Source organism: Oreochromis aureus, linkage group 18, assembly GCF_013358895.1.
Source record: "Oreochromis aureus strain Israel breed Guangdong linkage group 18, ZZ_aureus, whole genome shotgun sequence".
NCBI classification, from domain to species: Eukaryota; Metazoa; Chordata; class Actinopteri; order Cichliformes; family Cichlidae; genus Oreochromis; species Oreochromis aureus.
In genome coordinates this window covers 9,488,237-9,502,076 of record NC_052959.1, presented here as the reverse complement: position 1 = coordinate 9,502,076, position 13,840 = coordinate 9,488,237, and the positions used below count along the sequence as shown (strand labels likewise).

The 13,840-nt window shown below is 41.6% G+C and overlaps 3 protein-coding genes across 3 annotated transcripts in view; 1 reads left to right on the top strand and 2 right to left on the bottom strand.

Moving 5' to 3' along the window:
* Positions 1-1,410, top strand: LOC120434483 (relaxin-3-like). The gene is made up of 2 exons (XM_039602643.1): positions 1-1,154; positions 1,247-1,410. The coding sequence occupies exons 1-2, from the start codon at positions 896-898 to the stop codon at positions 1,381-1,383; spliced, it is 396 nt and encodes a 131-aa protein (XP_039458577.1). The 5' UTR covers positions 1-895; the 3' UTR covers positions 1,384-1,410.
* A 125-nt stretch (positions 1,411-1,535) lies between these two features.
* Positions 1,536-3,027, bottom strand: dynlt5 (dynein light chain Tctex-type family member 5). The gene is made up of 5 exons (XM_031754865.2): positions 2,924-3,027; positions 2,642-2,770; positions 2,340-2,431; positions 1,880-2,004; positions 1,536-1,804 (listed from the first exon to the last, which is right to left on the bottom strand). The coding sequence occupies exons 2-5, from the start codon at positions 2,734-2,736 to the stop codon at positions 1,601-1,603; spliced, it is 516 nt and encodes a 171-aa protein (XP_031610725.1). The 5' UTR covers positions 2,737-2,770; positions 2,924-3,027; the 3' UTR covers positions 1,536-1,600.
* Positions 3,028-4,106: 1,079 nt separating this feature from the next.
* LOC116332011 (SH3-containing GRB2-like protein 3-interacting protein 1) overlaps positions 4,107-13,840 on the bottom strand; it is a 44,854-nt gene continuing 35,120 nt past the window's right edge. Inside the window, exons 11-26 of the mRNA XM_039602325.1 lie at positions 13,317-13,328; positions 12,524-12,548; positions 12,075-12,138; positions 11,870-11,940; positions 11,704-11,778; positions 11,547-11,615; positions 10,718-11,464; positions 9,950-10,071; positions 9,679-9,829; positions 9,069-9,180; positions 8,683-8,838; positions 8,421-8,553; positions 8,126-8,328; positions 7,769-7,833; positions 7,478-7,642; positions 4,107-7,366 (exon numbers count right to left, since the gene is read on the bottom strand). Of these exons, the coding sequence (XP_039458259.1) occupies positions 7,344-7,366; positions 7,478-7,642; positions 7,769-7,833; positions 8,126-8,328; positions 8,421-8,553; positions 8,683-8,838; positions 9,069-9,180; positions 9,679-9,829; positions 9,950-10,071; positions 10,718-11,464; positions 11,547-11,615; positions 11,704-11,778; positions 11,870-11,940; positions 12,075-12,138; positions 12,524-12,548; positions 13,317-13,328 (2,193 nt within the window). The 3' untranslated portion in view covers positions 4,107-7,343. The remainder of the gene's footprint in view (positions 7,367-7,477; positions 7,643-7,768; positions 7,834-8,125; positions 8,329-8,420; positions 8,554-8,682; positions 8,839-9,068; positions 9,181-9,678; positions 9,830-9,949; positions 10,072-10,717; positions 11,465-11,546; positions 11,616-11,703; positions 11,779-11,869; positions 11,941-12,074; positions 12,139-12,523; positions 12,549-13,316; positions 13,329-13,840) is intronic.

Sequence of the window (13,840 nt, the reverse complement as noted above, 5' to 3'; positions counted from 1 at the left end):
CTATGTTATCTTTTTTATTTTCTGTTGATTCAGCATGGGGACAATTTTTTGCAAGATGCTGCTAGTAACAAATTGCATAAAGACACAGTACATATGTACCACTGGAATTCAGTCTCTCTTGTTATATTAATTTGCTAAATCAGATAATTATTACAAGGTGTATGTGAAATCTGTTTAACTTTTTCTTTTGTGGGTTCTTCTCTAAATACACAGGAGAAATTAATATGCAAACAAGAAACCCACTTATATTTATAGAAAGAAATCCCCTGTATTTTAAAAAGAAATACCTGTGTCTGTTACAGTAATATTAAAATAACATTTGTGAATGTGTCACAGTTTACACGAGTGCTGTACATGTAAACTCCCCATAAAACCCAGAGAAACATAGCAGATGTTATGAATAACCTTAAATGTCATAAAGAACAAACGAATTTTACACTTTTTCAACTGAAGCAGGCTATAAAACATCGATTTATAACACGACCCCTCCACTGTTGACATATAAACACGGGAAAGCAATGACAACTCTAACCCAGAACATAGGTTTGATTTAACAAGTGTACCGGTAATAGCAACTGTCTTTCCGTGGAATCAATGATTTATGCCGGTGATAGTGGCCGTGCATGCTTCTTCGTTGCTATGCAGAGAGCAATCACCTCTTTATCTCGTAGGGCGCATATCTCAAGAGATCCATTATGAAATACTTTGCTAAATCCACGGCAATAAAAACCCTGCAGTTTGGACATAAAAGAGCAATTCTTTCCTTTAACATTTACTAAAATGCAGTCAATCAGCGATCTTTGCAGCGACTTAGATTCCCACACATATCCCAAATTGGCAGATTTACATCCGCTGTTAAAAGCACACAATGATCACCAGCGATAACGCATAGATAATGCATTTACTCAGGAAACACCTGAGGAAGGCTGCGCGATATAAGACCCGATCGGGACGTGTCCTGAGAAACATCAACATGAGATCCCTACCGTTGGTCATCGTGCTGCTGTGCATGTTGTGTGCGGCGCAGGTTCAGACACAGGAGAGCGCCAACACACTGAAGCTGTGCGGTCGAGCTTTTCTAAGGGCAGTGGTGTTCAACTGCGGAGGATCCAGGTGGAGAAGATTTATGGGAGAAGAGGATACTTTCCCAGAAGGTCAGTATGGACTCACCTCTATTTGCCTTTTTAAATTCATCTAACCTAAATTAGAGACTTCTAGTAAACAAATATTTTTACCTTTTTGGCAGTCAACAGAGAGGCAAACCTCCTAAAGTGGACAGATGTGTCAGTGATGGAACGTCAATTGCGGGACCAAAACGCGGCCTTGATGAGAATGTGCTGCCAACAGGGTTGTCAAAAAAGCGACCTGTCCATGCTCTGCTAGAGCAGAGGACCATCTCAAGGAGGTTCTCAGTCTGTCACAGTTACTCCTAATTTGGCATAATCTCTGTTGTACAGAACACTGTAAGGATGATGTGATTTGTGAGTGCAAAAATGTAAGAAAAATAAAATGTAAAAAAAAAGCACACTGTGAGGTTTGGTTAAGATTTGTTTTAAATTCCTTTACAACTACTCAAAAACAGAGCACAGAAAGAGAGAGTTCACTCAAAGTAAACAGCGTAAACAGTCGCCAAGCCAAACAGAGAACTGTTCTTGAAGGAGTACGAGGCGAAAGTGTCATTAGACGCGTCCCACAGACAGCGGCTGCTGATCTGCATGCTTTGCCCGGTGAGCTGACCGATGTGGACCAAGATGACAATTTTGTATCTGGGGATCATTAGTTCCTTCATGCGGGCTCTTATTACCTGGAAGAAGAGTCAGTCTGAATAATGGAGAAATTTAAACGTGTTTAGAAAGAGTTGCATCTATTTTTCATTTACCTCACACAATGTTTTGGTCATTTTTTGAGACCACTCTACTTCATATTTCTCCTCTTGGAGGTAACTGGTAAGGACGTCCTTCAGTATGTCTGTGGCAGCCTTGGCAGGGAAGCGTTTGTAAGGTCCTGTGGTGCGAAAAAAGCCAGAAAACATTTATTACTAACAAAAATACCATTTTATATTTGTCTAGTAGTTTTGATGGTGGGGTAAAAACATGATGGATGCATGTGAACAGAAGAAAAATTCATATTTTTGTCCATCTCAATTTATAGCCTACACAAAACAGTAGACCAATCTTTACCACTGTGAGGCTGAATTTTTACTTTTCTTCTTAAAATGATCAAACAAAATATATTCAGTTTATTTGTCAGTTCTGTGATGCATAGAACCTAAAACTCGACCCCAGTTTTGTAGGCAATTAAAAACCCATTCGTTTGGAGTAAAGTGAATGCTAACTCACCCATCTGGTAGGTGTTCTCCATTGTTGGAGCAAGGCGAGCGTTGTCATCGTGGTGTCCCAGTTCATCAATGTATGACACAGTGCTTATAGAGCTGAAAGACATAATCATGCTGAAGAGAATACCAGGACAGATGCCATGTAGACACACTGGGGCTGACCAGCAGTTTCCCCAACCAAACATGCTGCACTGGGAATGCTGTTTTGAAAATCATTCTTAAACTACCAGGAAGCTAAAAAGCTAAAAAAAAAAAAAAAAAAAAAAAAAAGGACACTGGCCCATATTATCTTAATAGTCTACTCACTCCTTAGTCCTGCCAGTTGTGTCTTTGCCTCTCCCGTTAGAAGGCACCTTGACTACCCTCTTCTCTTTCCTTTGCTGTTTTTCTTTATCGGACATCCCCACTTCTCCTTATTTTTGGTTTCTGAATGACCTGAATGTCGCACGTAGACCATAACAAAGTACAAAAAAATACGCTCATAAGTGTGTCATTTGCGTTCAGAGTCACTAGACCGAGTTTGAAAAGTAGAGTTTTAATTACAAAATCGATTACAGATTATAAAATTAGAATACTGAGCCAAATTACCAGTTTCACCACCAAGCCTTGAACCAAGCCGAACCAGTCGTCTGGTATGGCTTGATGTTGTCATGGAAACGGTATGTTAGCCTGTGGGAGGGGTTTCCGGTGAAGGGCTTGTTGAAGTCTCGCGAGGTAGACGATCTAGACAAGCTTGAAAACGAGAGGCTGAGTTCTGTATAGCATTACATTTTGGAGTAGATATAACTTTAAGGCTCACCTTACCTTACGTTAAAGGCAAAGTTGTGTACCCTTTTCATCTCTCATCTTCTTCCCTTTTTAACGTTGTGTTGTTGTAAACTATTTCCTGTAAAGCACTTTGGGCTCATGTCAGTAAAAAGTACCATTTCTGAATATTTCTTGCTTGATACCCCGCATTTTATTAAAGGAGGCCAATAATTATAATAACAGTTACAGAGGTGGCAACAATATACCTTTTTCACCAACGTTATACTGACATGAAAAACATAAACACAGGAGCTACAAATAATATTATAATATCATATAACACAATAAAAAAAAATATAATATTCATGCTCTGGCCAGTTTATGCACAGAGCCTTAATTTATGTGATTAGCAACACCTGTGTTTCACGGCAAATAGCTGCTGTGGAAAAAGTATACCCTTGAATGCATCCTTAAAAGAAACATATGTGGGGGAAAAACATTCTTCTAAGATAGGATAAGAGTGTATTAAATACATTTTTAAAAAGAATATGGAATAGAAAGAAATATTAAAAGATAATTAAATCAAATTAAGATAACTATTAAATTAAAAGATAATGATTTGTAAATAACTGGATATGAGTACCTTTAGCTTATTATATATATCTATATCTATATATATTCTTATAATACAGTTTATTTAACTAACTAGGCAGCTCATTCTCTTTTTCATCCTTCATCCTGGTTCATAAACTGTCATCATGTACAGGAATAAGACCATGAGGGGGTAAAAAATTCCCATAATCTCACTAAGGACTGTTTTTGTAGTTGCTTGGGAGTGTTTATTTATATTACATGATGACTGATGATGATGATTTTCGGCCTATTTGACCTCACTATTAAGTTATGACAGATAATAATTTACAGTGTTGCTGAAGCGCCAGGATGTACATTTAATGTTACGGGTTATGTGCCTGTCGGTGTTATATTTTTACATCTTTGAACAAATGAGAAGGAGATAAATGACTCTTATTTCCTCTTCTTTATTACCAAGTAAAACAGGTATTACATTATAATGACTTTTTTTTCATATATTTACTCTCAAAATCTTTGGATGGGAAATTTACATGAAATGTTTGCATATTCTGATCCTAATGCAGTGAAAGAATACATACAGCCAAAAAAGTTGTAGAAAAAATAAACTTACAGAAAACCTCTGGTTTTGGAATATTAGTGTACACTCAAAAATAAGGCAAAGAAAAATATAAGCATATTCAACAGAAGAAAAACATAAGTCGTTCTTACTCAACCAAAAAAAAGCCATGTTTCTTTTTCTAAGGAACTAAATTTCGCCCGAGTCCAAAGTGTGAGTCAACACATGGAAACGCTCTGTAAAAAAGTGAAACACACACATGTGACATGAAGCAACAATTTGTTTCATGAAGAAAATTGAAGGTGTGCTTTTGTGTGCAAGTCAAACACAGGAGGATGTCAAACACCTATATCGGATGCATGGGATGGGTACGTCATTGAACACATGCCAGATTTGATTGACAATGAGTTTCTGAAGGTGCATCACCAGCAAAATAGAGAATGGAGGCGCAAGTGAAGGCAAAGGAGTCTCTTCTCAAAGCACACTGATACAACAACACACACATCATGACCTCACTGAAATGGATAAAGTGGTATTGCATTGATAAGACCGGCGATGGACAGGTGCAGATTTCATGCGCCACTGTTTGGAGTTATTCATCAACACCTTTTCTTTTTTTTTCTCTTTGTTTTTTTGTTACAAGAAACCCACGTTAGATGAAGAGAGTGTTGTGTGTCGTTACGCAGAACCAAATGCATTATGAGCGCTGACATCAATAAACCAAGAGACGATCACAGACACGTCCATATGCTCAGAGAAATATTTGAAACATAGCTTTTTATGTACACTTTTTACACTTAAGTCTTTTAAATATTGCTATTAGAAAATGATAAAACATTTATTCGACATGGTGGGAAAAGGGAGAAAATAAAGCAGGGAAATAAATAGTGCTGTCTTTTTGATAGACACTTCTTTTCATTGCTCTGTGATGTCCTCCATCAAAGATTATTGTCAGAGTTATAAGCAGCATCAAAGGCAACTCCTACAATCATCAGCCCTGGTCCCTTTAGATTTCTCTGGAAACTTAAAGGTCCTTTTCCTCAGTGTATGGCACTCTTGCATCTGGCTCTAGACTTTCTAATATAACTTCTGGATAAATTACCCGAGCTGTCCCAGTGAAAGTAGCAGCTTCACACATAAGCATCAGCTCAGTATAATGCAGTTCTACCCACAAAACACCACCACAAACTCCACCTGTGTCCTGTAATGTGAGACCTTTGATGTATCTCAACATTGCACTTGCCCTTTAGTGGTAATTCGATGTGTTTGTTGTGCACCAGGTCACACTGCTCTAACTCTCTGCCAACACGACTCGTTAATGGTAAAAATGCTTCCAGTAGTAGTGTTTAAAGGCTGTGTGTGTGAAAGTATGGCGTTATGTATGCGCTTCAGCCCTGAGCACAGTCTTTCCAGCACATCAAGTGTGGTTTGTAAAGAAATTCTTCACTTTCTGACTTTTGCACTCAACAAACTGAGGCCTGATTTTTGACTCTGAAATGACCAAAACTGCAGTTCCTTTAACGTCCACTCGAGGCTGCCTCCAAAAATGAGTCAATCTCCATGAACTAGGAGGTGGGGAAAAAAATGACACTGCAGATTATTGCAGTATTTTATCAATACATGAACACCAAATATCGATATTTTATGAAATGAATGAAAATACTCTGAATACTACGAACAAAAGCGCTCAGCTCAATCACCATCATCCTGAGATAACGTTAGTTAGTAAACTCACATTGGCTCAAATGTGAATTTGTCTGTGAAGACATCAACAGATATGTGACTTTCACCCAACCGTCTGGTGATTCCCACCTCTAACATTTACAATTCAGTAAAAAAACTTTCCATTTCCAATGACAGTGGTGTCCACAGTGGACTAACTATGCCACTCGTTTTCTGCAAGGCATCACCTCTGTAAATAGGAACTAGACCCGTCGTGCATGTGGGTGTCTTTTTGATCATTCTCGGAGCCATCTGCCAAATGTCCTGCTGTGTTGCACATCATGCCCTAGAAGTCTCTGCTCTATATTACTTAAGTGAACCTAGAGCGAACTTAGCACGCAACCCAGTCATCCAAATATGGCCACTTCTAGCTCCAATAATCCAATCCATACCTTTCCAAACCAAATCAAAATGGTTCATTCAGTCTAAGGAAGCAAAATAAGCATTAAGTTTGGATCTTGGTTAACATGGGCTTATGATGAATAAATGGATCAAGCATACAAATCATAGAGCAAACAGTTTTATTTGCTCTAATTATTCCGCCCTTTATTCTGACGAGTTTCCCTACAAAATCGAATTTATGTGCTAGAAGGAAATGATCATGACCCATGATCAAATTGTTCCCTAAAGTTCCCAGGACTGAGGCGCAAACATAATTCCATGTCAAGAGCACCTTAGGATTCATAGTGCTGATGTTCTTCCAGTGCTGCAGGTCATTTTAAACTGTCACCTTTAATCATAAGACAGATAAAAGGGATGTGACGGTGTCAAAGCTGTCCACACAGAGGAATACATCCTGCTCGGGCAACGATCACGACAGTCACACATGTTGAAAATAAACAAAAAACATCTGATTTAAAGGTGGCAGTGCAAATCAGACAGTACCATGTGACTATCACTAATTGGAATACATCTGCAAAGCAAACCTATGTTAAAACGTTTTCCATCTTTTCCACCTCGTTTAAGATTGTTTTGTCATACAACTTATTCCCATCATCTTTAAGAGTGCATTCAAAGTGATAACCCGTGAAACAAGAGGACAATAGAACAAATAAAGCTGGATCACTGTATGAAATCCACAATTATTTTTAAGTTAACAAGAACATAGATTTGGGGTTTCCCTAAACGTTACTCTACATAAGCTCATAAGTGTTCCAAGTGCACAAAACTAATGACTTGTATTTACTTGCATAAACTCAGCAGCAGTCAGTTGACCGAGAATGTCACATTTCACCTCTGTGTGTTGTTATCTGTTACTCTAATGAACTCCAGCCATTAAATCTAATGGCTCCTAAAGATAAATTTTCAAATGCACTAAACATGGGATGATCCATAGTCTTCACAGTCAAAAGCCATTGATTTTCTTGGTTCTGTTCGCAAACAGGTCCGCTAATTATCTGCCAAATATTTCCCTGTGAAACAAAATAAGACATGTCAGATAGTTGGGAAGTGCCCGTGTGCATTTATATTAACAAACCACAGACTGAAGACAGTCAGCCACTGTTTCTGATGCTTAAACTGACCTGCAGCAAATCTCTTCTTGACCAATGATAGCCGGTAGCCAGTCCCGACCAGCTGGATGTCACAGCCTGACAGAGTGCTTCCTTCGCTTGTGAACTGGACTGCCAGCTGGGAGGGTTTACAGGGACCCTCGATCATCTGGAACCGGCCCAGGAGAGCCCCTACTCCTGCCAGACATGTGATATTTGCGTAACGGGACCAAAAGATTTTACTTTTAAAATCCAAAGAAGAAGAAGATGAAGTAGAAATTAAAAATGTTAAATATTATGAACATGGCAAAAATGAATACTTGCCTCCATTCTCAGACCTGTGAGACAAGCTTGGGATTTTCCACTGTATTGTCTGCTGCTCTGGATTCCTTTATGAGGAAAGAAATTCCATGTTACATGTTACTCTCTCACATGTACTCTAAAGAGTAGATATAATAATAATACTATGAATGCAGTTCATATCAATAATACACAGGCAACTGTGCCAATATTTATACACACTTCTATAAATACAGAGTATGAAAATAATATAGCCTGGTTTCTACAAATAGATGGTAAATGGTAGACGGTTGATGCACTAACATACACGTCAGTTTGCTCACTTTACAATACTAGCTTGGCCTTAGCCTCTCAATACGACCACATACTAAGAGTCCTCACCAGGTGGCAGGTGGGATCATGGCCTGTAGTTTGGCAATGCCTCCATCAACAGGAACCAGGAAGTTGATGTCGTGAAGCGGCACCGGGGCAGCCAGAGCCTCCGTGTTGTATTTGTAGTCTATTCTAAGGTCTATGTTGGTGCCATCGCCACGCCAGCTCACTGCCAGGTTTAAAGGAGTGGACTGGATCCCGTCTGCTGAGACCTAAATGGCAAAAACAAAGAAGACAGTGAGATAACTGGATAGATAGAAAAAATATAAAAACACATCTGTGAATATTAACGGATATTATATACCTGATACTTGATCATATCCACATTGTAGTATGTCGCCTGAGGCTTCTGTTCAGCCACTTTCTTTAGATGGCTAATCAAGTTTGGCATATTTACCCAGAACTCCTTTCTGTCTACACTGTCTGTAGTGGAATCACTAAGGGGTGAGAGGAACATCTTTGATTCAGCCAGCATGAAGTAACACTATGAATCTCTTTTGTTTGGACTGTAAAAATGGGCAACTGTCCGCTCCAGTATATGTGTTTGTCTGTAATCTTCATCTTACCAGCACAGCAGCTGTGGATTAGGGAGGACCTGCTCCAGTCGGTTGTAGTTGCTGATGCTAAAAGTGAGGATAGGTTGAGCTGGGTGGCTCGCAAAATGCCTGGTTATGCCAGCGGGGAAGGACAGCACCATCTCCCCAGTGATCTTCACAACACATCTGAGACAGAGAGAGGACTCCAACTAAACAAAAATATAAAGCTCACAGATCCCTCTCAGTATAAAAACCTTGAATACAAAGAACTGTGTACATCTAATTAAGCTTAAAACAACCTAGACCAGTCTGCCTTAGAAACATTCCCCTGTCTGCCATTATTAGCAGTGCAGTGTTTCAGTTTTAGCATAAATCCATGCTGACATGACGTCAGTGCATTTTTAATGTGAGCCTACTTGCTGGGGTCAGCGCCTTTGAAGTAGGCATTGATGGTTTCTGTGAAGGCAGCTGCCACTGGCAGAGTGTCTTGGGGTCCCATGGTGAGTGGACTGGGACCTCTGGAGCACCCTAAAACACACATAAACACAAGTGACACTGCTATAACATCTCCTTATAAAACCGTACTTGGGTTATATCTTACTTACCTGAAGGTGGGTTTCACACACAGAGGACAGAATATTCAAAAACAATTAAAGCAAAACCAAAGCCTCCATCATGGATCTAGATTCTAAGTAAGTGAGCAGGGGATAGGATGGGGATGGGTGGCAGCACTCTTGTGGACACAGCCAGTAAAGAAACGGGGCAGGTGCGTACAGTGCATGCACTGGTGTCACTACAGCAGCACTGTAGCTCAACTCACCTTCAAAAGCTAAATAAAACCTGCCGTGGTCAAACCATACCAGAGGCTGCGAGGCCTCTGAGTGAGCAGAGACATCAGGAAGAGAGAATCATGGAGAGGGACAAGACTGTGAGGCAAGGACACGATGAGTGACAGACAACATGTGGACTGAGATGCGCAGCTAAGCCGCAGGGACGAGCATGACAGCCATCTTGCTGGTAGCATACCTGTGGTGGACAAGTTGAGGTCCCTTCCTAAAGTTGGGGTGGACGCTGCACTCTGTGAGGTAATGGACGAGATTGATGAAGAGCTCTCTGCCCGGGCCAGGGGGGCAAAAGGCGGGGGGCTGCTTGAAACTGGCGGACTGAATGGCCGGGTCTGGAGATGTAACACAAGTTATTTTGTTCAGAATGAAAAACATAGTCTCAGGAACAAAAGATAAATGAGGGGGAGAGAGAGGGAGAGGGTAAAAGAAAGGAAAGGGCTTTTCCCACATACCAGGTCTGTGATTGGTTTCCCCGGGGGCAGCTTTGGTCGGGAGGACGGACGAGGAGGAGGAGGCGGAGGGACTGGGCTGCCTCGAGACTGAGGTGTGGTAGGACGAGCTGGAGATGAGGGGCCTGCGGCACATACCAGTGTCTGTGGTTAGCACAGCCTTCAGCTCACAGTGACAGAGATTTTTATTGCCGCACTTCCCTTCTATCAGCGGTGTTTGGAGAGAAACAGGAGTGCGTGACTCTGGTTGGTTCTGGCATGAAATAAAATCGCTGTTGAGATTTTTGTAGGTGTTGTTCTGATTCACAGAAAAAAAATGTGTAGGAAGACGTTACCACTTGATCTCTATACTGATAGAAAGCATCCTGTAATTTTCATACTGGTCTGATGTGGGATGCTTGTTGTCTGTATTCACCAGTTGAATGATGGTATATGTTAAACAAGACCATTTAAACATTTTCAGCAGTCCCCTTTTAAAATATCAGCATTATATTTCCTTATATTTCTGGAAAGATAAGACCTGTTATGCACTACAAACAAAACGCTGTGATTTCACAATCACAACACTAGATGTCACTAAAGGTTGACCTGCTCATCTCAGTGATTTTTATTTTGTGGCTGTGCTGGTGGCCTCATCATTCTCACTTTTTTCAAAGCAAACAAAATTAAAGGACACTGCAAAATTTAAATAAAAAACATTAATTGTGCTTGGTGTAACTGAATCTCGAAGAGGCCACCTGTGCGTGTTTGCAGTAACACAAGAGTACTCACTGCTGCCTGAGTAGGGTCCCGGGGAAGACATGATAGACCTGTAGGTAGTTGGAGGAAGAGGAGGTGGCGTGCCCCTGAAGCTTGGCGTCAGCTCTCTGGGGGAACCCACAAAGTCTGGTACATCTTCTCTCAGGTTTACACCTTCTGGAGTCCTCTTACCCCCTGAACCCCCCAGGACCAGCGGAGACGTGACTCCAGCACGAGGGGATCTACGCTCCGCTGGCAGAGGAGGCACAGGGCTGATGGGGGCAGGGGAGGAAGAGTACTCTGCAAACTGCAGCACCTCCTCATCAATAGCATCCTCTTCAGGGCACCCAGGAGGGGAATTAGAGGGGGAGAATTCTGGGGGCAGAGGAGGGGCTGGTTCATCTGGAGGAGGAGGTCCGAGTAGGATGGAGGGAGGCGAGTCTGGCGGAGTGAAAGGAGGAGGAGACCCAGGGGAAAACGGTGGAGGTGAAGGCGGGGGTTCGTTTGGAGGTGGTCCAGGCGAGAGGCAGGGGGTGGAGGGGGTGGAAGAAGGTGTGTCTGGCGGGGGAGAGTCTGGTGGCGGAGGTGGAGCTGGTTCATCGGGCGGTGGGGGCCTGTCATCAGTGAAAGTAACCCATCTGGGAGACATGGTGTCCTCACTCGTGGGTCCAAAGACGTCGTCCAGGTCGGGGGCAGGGGAGCCTCGGTAAGAGGCTGGGGAGAGGACATTCAGGTAGATTGGTGCCGAACTGCGAGCCGCCCTCCCATTGGGTAGATCGGCTGCAAAGAGTATATTGGAGAAGTGAGATCACAGCTGACTGATCTAACTGTATTCTTGACTGATGTTTGAAAATAAATTTACCAGCAGAGTCTGAAGGATAGCCGTAGTGACTTCTCGATGGAATGTTTTTTGGAGGGAGCGGAGGTGGCGCTGCGACAGGTGTAACAGTTCAAGGTCACCACAACTTCATTACAAACACGAATTACAACAGAGATAAAGTTCACTCATGTTTGCTCACCCCCTGTTGGAAAACTTCTGCTCAGCTGTGATTCTGATCGAGGTCTAGAATCTCCCCACGTGTCCGTAGGTACCACTGTCATTGGATAAAGGAGGGAAAAGTGTCACCTTTGTAAAGGGAGTTTATTAATTTGGGTAAAGTTATGTCCGATCAATGAAGGACTGACCGTCATATCTGGCATATTTTCTCTCTAAAGGCAGCTCAAAGAAGGCAGGAGTGTTCTGTGACAGCCTGTCACTGCAAAAAAATACATGCAACAAGTAAAAAATAGCACACATAGCTGCACAAGGCACATCTGAAGCAGAGCAATAGCATACCATCTTAATGAAAGAAGCGTTTAATTTGCCAACATTGCTAAAAGGATGACAGACCTCTGCGTCTCTGGGGCAGGACTCGGTATCGGGGTTGAGCGTCTGGGTCTAGCGATCTCCTCACCTGTAAGAAAAATAACAAAAGCTTAGCTCCTGCTCTGCTGAGAGTACTGTTATGTTGTTCTGGCTAGGAGCGGAGAAGTCCCATCCACCAACTGTTCAAACCTTTTGTTCACAAGTGGCAGCCAATCAGAAGAAAGTTGGTTTAAAGGAAGAGATGCTTAAAAGGCTTGTTTCAGACATAGAATTTAAAAAATGACTGCACCGAGGATTAGAATAAGTTAAATAATGATTATTTTGAACCCCGAGTCATGCAAAGCTCCTCAAATAGCTGGGTATGAGCATAATATTTCCTCTTTAATATGCGTGCAGTAGCAATGTGGTTATGAGCACAAGTACAGGAATATGGGAGGAATTTTGAAAAGCGATTTTTAGAGATGTGTACTTACAGGACAAGTTCCTTTTTATCTGCCCCTGCAAAAAAAAAAAAAAAAAAAAGGAATCCAAACAAAAGAAAAAGTAAGGCTACAGATCATATTATACACCATATACAAATACACATGATCTTCAGTCCTTTAAGATGTTCTTCTTTCTTATTATATCAAAACACAGTATGATTATAGGAAATCTAATTTGTGTATTACTCCTCTGGCTTAAGTGCTCTTCATCAGTCTTGATAGTTTTGGTGTGACTTGAACAGAATTGGAGACATCAGCTTGAGAAGTCTGTGCTTTGTCTAGTGCTGCCAAATCATAACTAACAACTCCATTTGAAAAATAAAAAGCATCTGAAAAGCAGAAATGCCTCCTTTCAGAAATGATCATCAGAAAAATATACATACTCTCTTGTGAGTCTTTTCGTGAACGAAGCACACTCGCTAACTGTGTCAGTCAGCAGAAGGAAGTGTGCATCTACCCGTGATGGGAGGCTCATGCTGACATGACAGCATGACAAGGTGTAAACATTAATGGCGTACCCCTTCTGCTGAGCTGTGGTACATTTTTTGGAGCTTTGAGAGGCTAAAGTCAAGTGTCACGTATTCAAGAGAAGGCGGAAATTTCTCCCGTCGGTATTTCTGGTGAACAAGGCAACTCGCTAACTAAACAACGGATGAACAGCACTACAGCCAGAGGTAAAAATGTTTCTCTTTATTTTCTGCATTGTACAGAGTAAGGCAGCGGAGATCAGAAAGTTGCATTTGGGGCTATCAGTGGTAAAACAGCCAGCAGAGGGAAAACTTACCGGACTGCGTCTCTGAGACCAGCAAAAAGGAAGAGAGAACAGACCTGGGTCAGAGAGTGAGTGACAAATCAGTCAAATGGACACTAACTACAACTACACACACCGCATCTCTTTACTTTAACCGCAAAGCCTCAATAATGCAGCATGAGCCATAACTCCCTGGAGACTATGCGGATACAATCAGCACGCACACAGCCTCACACTGAAGACAGCGGACCTCTAGATCAACGGGTTTGGAACTGTACGTGTGTTAGGTTTACTTTGCATTATGTAACGCACACGCTTTGCCACAAAGGTTTAAGTAAAGCTGTCGCTGAGCAGGAAAAAGCTGAATGAACAGAAGCAACAAGAAAAAGAAAGTTGTGATTTTTTGTGAGGCACTGAGGTTGGGAAAGAAAGTGCATGCAGGAAAAAAAAAACGAAAGCCAGCGAAGACAGTCTACGAGAACAATACGACAGGAGGGAACACGTTATCAAGCGTTTTCACCACATCTCATGCCATCTGTCAGGGTGCTGATACAGAT

Excerpts from the sequence above, each read along its gene's own strand:
- LOC120434483 (XM_039602643.1), top strand. The coding sequence starts at position 896 with ATGCATTTACTCAGGAAACACCTGAGGAAGGCTGCGCGATATAAGACC. Across the intron at positions 1,155-1,246 it reads AGAGGATACTTTCCCAGAAG|TCAACAGAGAGGCAAACCTC; the intron begins GTCAGTATGGAC and ends CCTTTTTGGCAG.
- dynlt5 (XM_031754865.2), bottom strand. The coding sequence starts at position 2,736 with ATGTCCGATAAAGAAAAACAGCAAAGGAAAGAGAAGAGGGTAGTCAAG. Across the intron at positions 2,005-2,339 it reads GGAGAACACCTACCAGATGG|GACCTTACAAACGCTTCCCT; the intron begins GTGAGTTAGCAT and ends TTCGCACCACAG. Across the intron at positions 1,805-1,879 it reads TGACCAAAACATTGTGTGAG|GTAATAAGAGCCCGCATGAA; the intron begins GTAAATGAAAAA and ends CTCTTCTTCCAG.